General features: G+C 58.8%; 1 protein-coding gene across 2 annotated transcripts in view; it reads right to left on the bottom strand.

The window, feature by feature from the left end:
* Nucleotides 1-13,371, bottom strand: part of ASS1 (argininosuccinate synthase 1) — a 51,374-nt gene that overhangs the window by 21,826 nt on the left and 16,177 nt on the right. For both annotated transcript variants that reach the window (XM_082400799.1, XM_082400800.1), the window contains 5 exons: nucleotides 12,228-12,284; nucleotides 10,136-10,210; nucleotides 6,768-6,838; nucleotides 6,162-6,192; nucleotides 963-1,053 (listed from right to left, as the gene is read on the bottom strand). In XM_082400799.1, the coding sequence (XP_082256925.1) occupies nucleotides 963-1,053; nucleotides 6,162-6,192; nucleotides 6,768-6,838; nucleotides 10,136-10,210; nucleotides 12,228-12,284 (325 nt within the window). The remainder of the gene's footprint in view (nucleotides 1-962; nucleotides 1,054-6,161; nucleotides 6,193-6,767; nucleotides 6,839-10,135; nucleotides 10,211-12,227; nucleotides 12,285-13,371) is intronic.

The following is a 13,371-nucleotide window of genomic DNA, read 5'->3' as shown; positions in this document are numbered from 1 at the left end:
CTGCTTGCCCCTCCCCATCCTCCGTCTCCGAGGTGCCTTGGGAAAGGCCTCTCTGCAGAGCCCCCTCCCTCGGCTCCCTCCCTGCAGCTGCCTTGTGCACAGAAGGGCCAGCCTCCCTGCCTGGGCTTGGGATGCCCTCACGCCCCCTCTTGGTTCCTCCATCTCTGCCTCTCCGATTTCTGCAGCCTCCTGGAAAAGTCCTCTCCTTGGACACTCTGAGCCCTCACCTTGAACCTGGTCCTGCTCCTTCCATTACCCAGCATGCCTTGCTTTCCCTGCATCTTTCAGGGCAAGGGGGTTGTCCCTGGTGCCAGGCTCGAGGCTGGGCACTCAGTTCAGGCCAGCAAACACTTCTGGATGGTAGCAGACAAGATGAGGAGATCAGGACACAAGCAAGAGTGGCAGCAGCTTTGAACCCAGGATGGGGGGTAGGGAGACGCATCAAGCAGCTAACTTAGGACTAGCTATGGGGTCAGGGGGGCCCCCGAGGCTGGCTCTGTAAGACTCATACTGGCTGAGCACCTCTGTGGTGCAGGGCCCTGCGCTGGATACACCTCGTCCAGATCTTATTCTACACCATGAAAACACGAGGCAGTGGATACTCTTTTATCCCCAGTTTACAGATGAGGAAACTGAGGCCAGGAAAGTGGAGTGACTTCCCCAAAGGGCCAAAGCAGTTGGCAAGTGGTTGCTCAGGGACTAGAACGCTCCCTCCAGACCTGGTGCCCACGAACTGATGGACATCAGCAGAGGGTGATTTCATCCCAAGCCTGGAGGCTTCCACAGATCACACCATCTGGGGAGGGGGCAGTTGGGAACATCTGAAGCCCCAGCCTGGACCCTGGCTTCCAGGAACACAGGAGGGATGCAGAGGGCTCGTGCCCAGGCTCCCAGGCAAGGAGGGGAAAAGAGCCAGGGCCCCAAGAGTCCACGCCTTGGAGTCCCGACAGGCGAGCACCTACCTTTCTTGAACTCGATCTCAAGGATGTCTGGGCTGTTGGGGGCTTTGGCCGGGTCCTGGGTCTTTGTGTAGAGGCCTGGAGGCGCTTGGTTCTGACAAAAGACAGAAAGAGGTTGGAGGGCGGTGTGCCAGAGCCAAACCGTGCCATGCCAGTCGCTGGACACCCTGCATGCCGCCTCCTGCGCCCCTCTCCAGAACCAGGGCGCTGCTGGCACTTGCCATCGGCTGGCCAGTCCAGCAGGCCTCCCAGCCCCCCACCCGGAGCCAGCCCCGCTTGCCAGGGGCCTGGGAAACAAAGGGCTCAAGAAATCAGACAATTTTTCCCCTCAACTTGATCTCATCTTTTTCTTTGACGCCCCCGCAGCTGGAGGTAGAATATAGCAGGAGGAGCCAGTCAGGCAGGAAAAGCGTGACTTTGGGGGAGCGAGGCGCTAGGCGGGCTTCCCGGGAGCGGGAGCGGGCTCAGGCGCACACACGCTCTCCCCGGCACGGCACCGGCACCGGGAATTGGGGTTTATTCTGCACTGACCGCAAAGCTAATGACTGCGCGTGACCCCAGCAGGTGCTCTGGCGAGCAGAGCCGTCCCCGGGGTCCCCGAGGTTAATACTCACAGGGAGAAAAGAGAAGAGCAAAGCAAAAACCCATTTGAAAACACATCAACCTTTATGTATATTTTTTTCTTGGGCGTGTTGGAAAATGGGCCTCTCCCTCGTCTTGATGCAGCGCGGAGGGGCCGCTGGTTGCCTGGAACTCTCCAGGTCCCTCCTGCCTCCCACTCCCGAGGCCCCCGCCCCGCCCCCGCCCCCCCCCAGGCTGTGGCTTGGACACTTGCCACAGTGGGGTCCCTTTGGGCCTGACTGCTCAAGTCCGTCCCCGGGGGGGCATGCCAGGGCCCAGCGCTGTTATCCACCTGCTGACATCCTGGGAAGTGCAGTCCCTTAAATCTTGCCTTTCAAAACCTTGCAAACATTCCCATGCCACTTTGCATCTGCAGCTTCCTGTGTTCTCTGCAGCCCCCCGTTTGGTAAGAAGGTCAAGTACTGTTACCCCACCTATGGAGGAAGAACTAGAGGCAGAGGGGGACTGTAGGTGCAACCCTGTATGCTGTGCGGAGGTGGGGGCCACATGGCCCAGGGCAGGAAGCCCACGAGGCCCTCAACAATGATGTGTTGGATTTCAGAGTGGTGGAAAATACCCCCAAAGCCGGGATTCAAAACCTCAGGCTGTGGGGCCTTGGGCAAGTTGCTTCATCAGTTTGAGCCTCGGTTTTCTCATCTGTAAAATGGGGGGAAACGATACCTGCCTTTGACTGCCTTACAATTTAAATATACAGACAATTTTTATATTTTTTTACTGGACATGAAAATCACCCAAGAAGATGCCAGAGAGGGCCTGGTACAAGCTGTAACCTGCCCTGCAGGCGACAGGACTGATGGAACAGCCTCCTGGTGATGCCACCCTCCGAGAAAAGCTGCTCCAGGAGAGGTGGGGCCACCAGGAGTGTCTCAGATCCCTCATCTGTGGTCACTTTGCTTGTTGGCTCTATGTCAGGGTGACCAACCATGCTGGTTCCCATACCCTGAGAAACCCCCCAGTCCTGGGCAAACAGGGACAGTTGATCCTTCTAGCTTTACTTCTGAGCTCAGATGGGGCCGCTGATGAAGCCCTCACGCCTCCAAAGGGCTGTGTGGCTTGAGGCCAGCTGCATACCTTCATCTGTTTCCATTTGTGGGGCAGGAACAAGAACCCAGAACGGACCTCCAAGACAGACCCAAGGAGGAGGAGGGTCCTTAAGGACCTCCAGCCTGATGCCTCCATGGACCAGTTGGAAAACTAAAGCCAAAGAAGCTGCTTGTCCAAATCATACCACCCCACCCCATCGGCATGGGAGTCAGCCCCGAGGACCCTAGAATCCCTATCCTGTGCTCTTTCCATCACCCCATGCTGTTTCCCAGCCGCTCTCCTGAGAAACAGCACCAGGGATGTGGCCAAACAGTACCAGGGATGTGGCCAAACAGCACCAGGGATGTGGCCAGAGACAGCTCGGGCATCAGGCTGGTTTCAGAGAAATGCCCAGCTCCCCAGGCCCTACTGGGTCCTGCCGACTGCCACATTTGTTGGGAACAGACAGGCCCGAGGGCCATCCTTGCCCATAAGGCAAAGTGAACCAGGGCTTGGGACCTCTGGGTGACTAACAGGACTCCAGAGCTCCTTTCCCACCTGCCCGGGGCCACTCACTGGCTGTCCAGCCCAGCCTGAACTCAAAGCAGGTACTAGCGCTGAGAGTCCCGGCGCCTCCACCTGAGGCCGCCTCCCTCCCACCTCCACCTGTTCTGCCCCTGCTGGCCCATCAGTTCCCAAACACTTAACGGAGCCACAAACAGGATGAGAATGTCTGCACTGGAAGGAGAGAGGAGGTGGGAAGCCCTCGAGGGACCAGCATCCCAGCTCTCTGCAGTGGGAAGTAGGAGGCTTCTGACACCCTGACAGCACCGATTAAATAAAATAACTAAATAGAAATAAAGTGACATTTGCTTTGCATTCCAAGGTGGCTCACGCCTGCCTTCTTTTTACTCTCCCTCCTAAAAGCCCAGTTCAAATGACAAATAGTTTGTTGCTGAGTATCAATAACATCTATTTATCCATCCCAGCGGGAGGGCTCACTTCCAATGTCATCTTGTGGGGGGGTGTTGGGGGAGGGAAGAGAGTGAAGAAAAAAAAGAGAGAGAGAGAGTTGGGGGGGTGATGGGGAGAGAGCGAAAGAAAGCATGAAACAGGGCCGAGAAGGAGAAATTGAAAGCAAATGGCCCATGAACTAAACCATGATGTACAGGCATGATCGATGCTGCAAATGGTTTATTCATCCATCAGATATGGCGGGCCGGCAACTGAATGCACTCTTTCACTGTGGGCCGTATGAAGTTAAAGCAAGTAAATTTCTATCTTTCTTCGCATTAGCTGCCTCATTGCCCTTCAATCAGCCCTCACAGAGGCAGAAAATGGCTCCGCCATCTGCCTTCAAACCCTCCCCTCGGCAGGTCTCGGGCTCTTTTTGGAGAGGGGGAGGGGGCACCGGTTCCCTGAAGCTCCGTCTCCCCAGCGCCTCCCAAGGGGCCCGGGGCTGCCCGGCACACAGCGTTCCTCCACCGTGGAGAGTAGTGCCCCCGGGCCCCTAGCGGCTGCCCCCTCGTTCCGGGGATCTACTGGTGGCAATGGGAGGACAACAGGCTCCCCTGGCCCGCACCCTGCAGCGGAGCTGCCTGGGAAAGCAGGGCCCGGGTGGCCAGACCCTGGGTCCCTCGGCCTGGCCCTACACTTCTCAGCGGGAATGTTGTCTCCCCCTCGACTCACACGCAGCCCAGCCTTTCCTGCCTGATGAGAGGGGTCCTGAGAGAACCTTGGCTCCTTCCTCCCCAAATAATCTTAGCCGGCCTGAGGAGGGAGGGCAGGACCCCTGCCTCCATGTGCTAGGAACAGGCCAAGTGCTTTCGATGCCCCAGGAGAGAGGTGTTGTGATTTCCCACTGTTTGCATAAAGAGTCAGAGGTTCAGAGAGGTTGGGTAACTTGCCCAAGGTTGCACAGCAATAGAAGCAGAGTCAGGATTCAGACCCAGGTTTCAGATCTCTGCGAGCCAAGCACTAACTTTCCCACCTTGACAGGGTGGTAGAATCCTGAAAAATGCACTCTTTAACACTTACTTACCCATCCACTGCCCTCATTAGAAAGGAGGCCTGAGAGGGGAGGGGACCTTCACTGCCCAGCACTGCCTGAGGGGCGATTTCCCCTCTGGCCTTGGCTCTGCTCCCCCAGTCCTGAGGTGAGAGCGCCACAGGCCGCTACAGAAGGGGTGGGATGGTTGCCCAGGGGGCCTGGAGCCTGGTGGACACCCCCTCGAAGCCGCGCTGCTGCGCTCAGCCCCCTCCGCCTCCCTGGGCGCTGGCTGACTGGCTGATTAGGGCTGGCTGGCCTGAGTGCTGTGGGGTGGGCAGAGCATGAGCTGGAAAAGCCTGGGCCGGCAAGCAGCAGCCCCGTGGGGCCATCAGCCCCCAGGGGGCGAAGGCACAGACTCTCCTGAGTGACACAGCTGGGCTGAGCTGGGTGGGGAAGGGAGGTGCGGGTCGCTGGGGAACCACAGAGGCCGGAGGGCCACTCCTGCGACGGGGCGACACGGGCACCGGGCCTGCTCCCTTGCTGGGCAGCTGGTGCCCCGGGGCGAGTCACTTCTCTGGGCCTCAAGTTTCCTCACCCACGCAACCAGGAGGCTCAGAGGCAGGAGCCGAGGAAAGCGAGCCGGGAAAATGCGAATGCCAGGCCTGGCTCCAGAAATGGTCACTGGTACGTGTTATATTATTGCCAACTCCGACCAAGAGGCCTGGTGCCTGCGGGGAACCACCCCGGGGCTGGGCAGGGCTCCAGCTCACCCCACGCCCCCCCGGAACCACCCGGGGCCTCCTCCACTCCAGCTGGTCTTCCTGGACCCCCCAGGCCCGGCCCCCCAGCACACTTCTCCCCTAACATCAGACGAGCACCGCACCCCCAAAGCAGCCGCCCGCCCAGCGTGGTGGGGGCGCTGAGCCAGGCAATGGAGACACAGTCCCTCAGGGACAAAGAGACTTTTCTCTTCCCAGGGTAGATCTCGCCCCATCTCCCACGGGGGGCGGGGGGAGATACAAAGGAAAACCCCCCCCAGGGAGAGAAATCCTAAACTTCAAACACAGCTGAGGCCCAGCCTGGGAGGCTGGGGACAGGGGCATCAGGGCGGCCTGACGCAGGCGGGCACAGGCCCAGATGAATGGGTCCTAAGGCTCTGATCTGTGCCACCTCCCCCGATGGCAGCAGCGCGGCCTGAGAGGGCACAGGCTGGGCCCTCCCACAAGTGTCTCATCTGCCTAATTGCTTCTTTATTGTCTCACAGTCACACTCTGGCTCTGTGCTGCCCTGAAATATTTCCTTCTCCTATTCATCCCGACAGCAATTAGAAAAAGAGCACCAGAGAGGGGGGTGGATCTTAAAACGCAGCGTGGAGTGGCCAGGCGGCGGGGCGCCCGGTGGGGAGGGTCGGGGAACACAGGCAGGACTCGGCCCCAGCCCCACGCCCGGCCCCCCGTGAAATTTCAAATTAGGCTACAAACACACCAGACAGTGTCGGCACGGAGCAGCCACTGCTAGACAGCCGGCTTGGGGAAATGGGGACTTACCTTGGGGTTCTCCAGGATTCCAGCCTCGTAGCTGTAGGGGAGAAGAAAGATGGGGGTCAGTGGAGGGGGGCAGAGGGACACAGCCTTGACACCCCTACCCCCAACGTTAAGTCCGGTCTGTCCTTTTATCTCTGCCAAAGCAACTGCTGCCAAGCCCGCCTGGAACATTCTGGGCCCACCACAGCTGGCCATGGGAGCTGCAGGCTACAAGCAAGGGCCTGGGACACTTCCCTCAGTCTTCAGGGCGCCAGATCCAGGGGGCCTTCTCAGAGGGCTGTTCCCAGATGCTGTTCCCTCTGCTTTCGATGCCCTTCCCTGAGCCCCGGCCGGTCCCTCCTCATCCTTAAGGTTTTAACCTCAAATGCCACTTGCTCAGAGAAGCCCTCCCTGACACCCCAGCCGAGGCCAGGTGCCCTTTATCTACGGCTGGCACTCAGCAGAACTGCAGCAAGAGCTGGGAATGAGGTGGCCTGTCCTCCTCGAGGCCCCCGGGCTCCGTAAGGGCAGGGACCATGTGTCGCGTGGGCCACCACTACGTCCTGGCCCGACGCAGACAGGCGTGCACTGACGCTGAGCAGAGCAGCGGGCAGGTGGGCGGCGTCTTACCTGATGTGCATCAGGTTCTCGTCCATGCTCCACGGGTTCTTGGGGGTGACTGGGACGGGAATTCCATGTTGCTGCAGGGAAGAGGCAACACCGCGTTGGCGTGAGGCAGCTTGAAGTAGACACAAGGGTCAGGCCCAGCTGCCTTGGTTTTCTTTCAAGGTCAAAGACATCCCCAAACTCTGGCTCCCATGCAGGCAAGGCCCTGGACGCACCCCTGGTTTCCTTCCCCTCCCCCAGGCTGCTCAGGGAGGGAGCGAGGGCCCCATTTCCAGACATGCCCAGGCAGGAACTATAAGACCCTGTGTCTGAGATGCTGTGGAGTGGACGCTGGCCTTGGAGGTTTCTTCCAGAAGATTCCGAGTCTATACTTCAAGTGCCCCCCGAAGCACTTAAGGGTGTGCCAGCCAGTGTGCCGAGGGTCTCCCAGCACCACCGGCTGACCCCCACCGTGGCCCTGTGAGCCGGGAGCTGGGATGGACCCAACTTCCAAGATGGATCTCCACCAAGGCATCTGCACCCACAGGGGTGCTTACCGTTCACCCAAGGAAGCGAGAGGCGCCCATGAGAGCTGCTCGTTCAGGACGCTTGTTTACGGGGCGTGGCCGGGCGCTTCCCGGGGGCCCCTTCTCCCCACTGCCCAGCAGGCACCACACACATCACTCTGCAGCCCTGGAAAGGAATAGCCCCCATCCTCCCTGTTGGTTCTGATTATGCTTTGCTTCCCAGATGATTCATGCCTCGGTTCAAGGAGAAAAGTTTTCCCTCCGGAGACCCTGGGCCTGAAAGGCTGTTGGTGACACTTGGAAGGCCTTTTGGATTAAAGATGTGGCTGGCTTCCTGAGCTGCCCCGTGCTGCCCTGGCTGACACCTGGTTGGATCCAGCACGTGCATTACATCCTGCTTCCCCTCCCTGGCTTACCGGGCACAAAAGCTGAGTGGTCCAGCCCGGCCCCCTTTAAGTCAGTAAGACTGTCCGCTCCGCCTCCCAGGCACCTCGCCGCCTGGGTGGGTCCCCCAACCTGGCCAGCCCAGGGTCCCACAGCCTCCACCAGCATCGCCCTGTCTCTCTTAATGGCTCTCTCCGCCCAGGCTCAGCTCATGCCCACGACTAAGATTCTAGAGGCTTCCCTCCAGGGAGCCGCTGTTTCCTTCATCAGCACCTTAAAATTTCAAAATAAATTAGGTTATCCCCTCTTGATGTTTGTCAAGCTTTACCCAGAGGCTTGTTTTAAAAGAAACAGCCCACACCCACCCTAAAATTTGCATACTCTTCAATGTAAACCACATGGGCAAACGGAACACCCCATTTAGAGGCTGATCAATGTCAGGGGGCTCCTTGTCCCCCATGAAGCTGCCCAGAGTCAAATCCACACGCTTGCCCTGTGCCGTCTCCAGGTAGAGTGGCCAGGTGTGGGGACCAGGGGATGGGCTGAAATCCCCTCAGAGAGGACTCCCCGGGCTGGGGGCTGAGAAAACCAGCAGGCGAATTCCCTGGAGCCTTTCTTCTGGGGGGTGGTTTGGAAACACTCCTGCCTTTCCTCTTTCCCACTGGGGCTCCATCCGAGCGAGGAGAGGAGAACGGGAGGTAAGGGGCGGAGGAGGAAGAACAGGATGGGCAGCCCTTCCTTGGCAGGGAGATATATACAAATGCCAAACGTAGTCCCTCAACCAAAGAGATTTGTTTCCCCTCCCCTCTCCATCCTGAGCTCCCCGCCAACACACACACACTGGAAATTCTGGATGCAGTTGAGAACAGAAAACAAAACCATCTTCAGCATGTACACAGGAGACTGCCCTGCTTTCCAGCCCCCGACCTTGCACCCTGGCTTTAAAAGAATTATGGTGACAGGGATAAGGATGGGGTGATTCTGAGTGTTTTTCCCTGTTTTTCCTTGGATGATGGATTTGCAGGGAGGTGGAAAGTGATGCAAATGCATGTTTTTGATGAGTCTCCTAACAGCACCTTGTGGCCTTGGCGACTTACGCATCTTGAAAGCAGGGCTTTTCAAAGCCCCATTGATTTTCGTCTCAGCCGAAGCAGCTGCCTGGCTCTGAATTTTGGACAGAGTCTGCTTGCTGCTCAGTCATTCTGGTCACTCCCCGGGTGCAGGGACACTGCCTCCATCCTAGAATGTGGTCAGATTGCCGAGAGCTCAATTCTGACCCCAGCCTCCGAGGGAGGGTCGGTGGCCGGGGACACAGACTCATTTCTCTGGGGCAAACTTTCCTGTTTAAAAGGTTATTTGAGACAGAAGCTGAGCCAAGGGCCTTCTCCCCAAAATCTGGGAAGGAGGGACAACAATACTCCTGAAATTCATCTTTTCTGGAAAAACCAGGAGTCGCTTTTGTTTGGGAGCTTCACGGAAATGAAGGGCAGCGTATGGGTCAGCCCTCTCTTGAACCACAACCGCAGGCGTAAGAATGTAGATGGGCAGGGGTCTCAATTCATTGCTCTTAAAGATAAAACGTGCTTCGTGTTCTATATCCTCAAGGAGACCAAGGAGGGGAAAAAAGCCTCTAACCTTGTTCTCTTAATAGCTCTGCTATTTGAAAATTTGTTTGGCAACATATGGGCTTGCTCTTGTAAACTCCCCTTTTAATAATAAAACAACAGATGGTAGAGGAGATCTTTCCTCCGAGCTCTCCAGGTCTTAATGGGATGCTGGCGGTAGGGGCAGGGCTGCGTCACCGCCGTGTCCCCTACCACGCGGCCCCTTGGCCGCGGCAAGAGCTCACAGGCAGCCCTGGTGACTGCTGTTTAAAACCCCGAGCAATTTTCTGGTGTATGCACGGGGTTGCTTTCCCCTGTCTGACTGATTGAGGCTGTTTGTCAAGGGCTGCCATCGAGTCGCTAAAAAGAAAGGTACCCTGGAGAGTGGCTAAGGATCTTGATGCAAAACTTCTAATATGTTTTACTGCAACTTGTACTTCAAAAGGGCTGGTGCGACAAAAGTCTTTGTCTGCCTCTGCCCCTCGGAGCACCTACCTGTCCCTGGGAAAGCACTGGGGACAATTAGGTAACGGAGGGGCACAGAACAGCCGCGCCCAGCCCCCCGTCCGCCCGTCCCCTGAGTGACACACACCGCAGAGGTGGCAGCTGGAACAGGAAGCAGAGGGGGCCCGTCGCCCTCCTGCTTGGCGGACTGGGGGCTCCCTTGGGAGTTGCCCCTGGCAGTGACCACACCTCTGCGGAGCCGGCCCAGGGAACAGGTGTTACGGGGCGGAGGGTAGTAGCCAGGGCAGAGGTTCAGTCTCCAGGCGTGGGTATCAGTCCCAGCCTCGTGCCTCTGGCCCAGACAACCCCCTTGGAGGGCTGTGCCTGGAGGGCACTGGGCCAGGGTCGGGGTGATGGTGGGGTCTGGCCATACCTTCGCGTACTCCATCAGATCGTTGCGGCCCTGGAACCGGTTGTAGAACTCGGGCATCCTCCAAGGAGCAATGACCTGGACACGGGGCAAGGCGTCAGGCCCGGGCAGCCTCCCCTGGCTTTAAGCTGCAGAGCTGGCCGCTCTGGTAAAGGGCCTGAGGCTCCACTGGGCACCTGGGTGCGGGCTCTATGTAGCACACGGGGTGTGGGCAGGGGGACCCCGTTGGGCAGGGGAATGACACGGCCTGCCGCCCTAGAGGGTGGCTTTGGAGAGGCCCGAGCTCTGTGGCAGAATGGCCGTGCGTCCCCAGGCGGGTCCCTGCCCCTCTGGGCTTCAGCCTCTCCAACTGAGACTTGAGGGTTTGAACTAGATAGGCCTCAAGTCTCTTGATGGCACCCCTGTCCAGAGGGCCAGGACACTGCACCCCTGGTGACTAAGGAGGGGTTCACATTGCTGCAGCTGCCCAGCCTGGCCCTGCTGTGGGGCAGTGAGGGCCATACGACATGCAACGTCCCCTGACCCACTCCTCTTGCTTCCCTCCCTTCCCCCTCCCCCGGGGCTGCTCTGGCTGGGGAAAGGAGGGAAGTTGGAGCCTGACTGAAGGGACCAAATTCATCCCACCAGCCTGGGGGGTCGGGGACAAGTCCCCAACAAAAGCTACCGCTCAGCTGTGGAACCAGCCAGGGCCCTGCCTCTGCCGACAGCAGCCTAATTGGGGTGGAGGTGTGATCTAGACGGAGAAGCCGGTGTGACTTCTGGGCTGGGAAGCTGATGAGAGTGGCGTGAGTGGGGTCCCCCAGGCCTGGAATGAGCAATGCCTGGGCGCGGAGCACCCTCTGGCCTCATCCTAGTTCCCGGAGACCAGCCTGGGGCCCTGTCCCCAGCCCCACCCCACCCCTGGCCTTGGCCTCTGCAGACAAAGACCCAGAAACCGGACACCCTGGCCCCCCAAGCTGCTGGGGGAACAGAGAATGGGGGTCGGGGGAGGGCCTCACGCCCACCCGCCTACAGCATCAACAGGCAGCTACTTTCTGGGGGCTTCTCTGCCGCCTGGTGTTTGGGGTCAAAACAGATCATTAGAGTTCATTACCGCTCACCTCCAGGCCACTCTCACCCCTCAAGCAGCTGCTGGCTGGTTAAAGGGACAGAGAAAGATGTTCCACTTAAAAGAAAAAAAAATGAAATCCCTTAGGGACCCTTGTGGGCTTGGGAGAGGCACGTTTTCTGTAGCTTTAGCCCGAAGTGGCCTCAAAGGAGCTGGACCCACGCCTGCCTGTGCCGTCCAAGATGGCACCCGGGTGCCACGTGTGACCACCAAGGCCCGAATCGTACCCGGTCCCAGCTAAGTGTAGAGCACACAGTGGGTCTCAAAGGGTTAGTACCAAAAGAACGTAAAACATCTCAATAATTTTTTTACATCGATAACATGTTGAATGGTACCATTTTGGATACATAGGGTTCAATAAACCATAGTAAAATGATGTCACCTGTTGCTTTTTATCTTGGTTTTTTTTTTTTTTTTTTTTTTTTTTCACGTAGCCACTAGAAAAACTGAAATCACCCGTGGGCCTTGTGTTCGTGGCATTTAGGGTGTTTCTATGGCTCGGCCTTGTGCACTGGATGTCCAGAGGCCTGACCCTGCTGATTCCACCCCAGGAAAGAATCCAAGACCCCGGGGGTCAGGGCTCAGGCAGCCGGGAGGAGGAGGGCCTTAGCTGGGTGGCCCCCACTGGGGCCGAGAGGGCTGTGAGCAGCCCAGATATTGGCCAACCGTGTCTCAGAATGGTTCCAATCTGCAGCCGGGAAGCCAGACCCGGCATTGCGAGGACCCTGGCGGACGGGCCGCCTCATCTTTCCGTCCAGTGCCTGACCCACCCAGGCACCTGGGCGGTGTCTCGGGAAGGACAAATGGTCAGGGACAGAGTGCTGTCCCCCTGCAGTTGGCGTGAGTGAAGGGAGCTCTCCGTGGGAAAGAAGGGCGCCACCCACCACAAGGTCCCTGTCTGGAGAACCTCCCAGAACCCCGTGCCCCACACCCCCAGGGGCCTCAGCCCCCAGCGCCCACCCTCTAGGGGGAGGAGCAACGTCTTACCTTAATCTGGGGGGCCAGCGAGTAGCAGGTGAGCTCAAACCGGATCTGGTCGTTCCCCTGAAACGTGGAACGGGATGGTCAGGAGCCACAGGACAGGGACCAGTTGCGGGGGTGGGGGGGGGCAATGTCGCGTGACCTTCAACGATGCACCCGAGGGCCACTCAGGGCGGACCCCCGGGGTGGTTCCCTTCTCCGCATGTGCTCACTCCCAACCTCACAGCCTTCTGAGGTGGATCCTACGAGCCTGTTTGAAAGATGAAGACTGGAGAGGGCTTTCTGCTCTGGACTTGAACCCAGGACTCCCCGAGTACACAGCTGAGCTGTGCGGGCACTCAGGTGTGCAGGACGTGTGTCTATGCGTCCACAAGATGCCCACGTGCCCGTTGTGTGCTGAGCTGTGATGGTCGTGACCTTGTGCGCACTGGCGTGTGAGGGGGCGTGTGCACAGATCATCACGTGTGTCTGCACTTCAGGGGGTGCACACGCATGCAGGCCCGGAGGCCTGGCCCCGCTGAGACTCCAGGCAGCCCCCGAGCTGCCCACACGTCAGCCTCTTCCTGAGGGCCTCCCAACTGCCCCACTCCCATAGTTCCACAGTGCTTTGTCCAGAAAACCGGGAATCCTGTCTCCTCTGGGAGCCTCAGTTTCCCTGTCTAGACAGTGGCTGGCTAGGGGAGGGGTGGATCCAGGTGACCACCAAGGGCTCCTCAGCGCCTCTGCACAGAGAGGGAAACAGGCCCAGAGGTAGCAGGGACAAGTCCAAGGGCACGGAGCCTGGCCCAAGCCTCAGGCACTGGGCCCCCACGGCCCCCACCAGCCTTGGGCAGGCGGCCCTGCCTCCCTGTGCCTGCGTCCTGTCCTCAGAGACAATGGCTGCCAGCCGCCCGCCCGCTTCCCATCAGCTCGGCAGCCTGGAGGGAGGCTTAAGCGCTGTGGAAATAACAGAGGGACCTCTCGCCTACTGTGAAAACTGCACAGGCGCAGCGAGGCAGCGGCGGGAATAACATGTTATTTTCCAGAGTCTTGTCAGGCAACGCGGAAATACAGGTTTCAGCCCCTCTGCTCGGAGCCAGAAGCTAAGGGGCCAAGGCCGCTCCTCTCTTGGTATCTCCCGGGGCCACAAGCTGTGCCGGACCAGCCACCC

This window comes from Balaenoptera borealis (assembly GCF_965194805.1).
Source record: "Balaenoptera borealis genome assembly, chromosome: 8".
NCBI classification, from domain to species: domain Eukaryota; kingdom Metazoa; phylum Chordata; class Mammalia; order Artiodactyla; family Balaenopteridae; genus Balaenoptera; species Balaenoptera borealis.
This window is presented reverse-complemented; position numbering and strand designations above follow the sequence as displayed.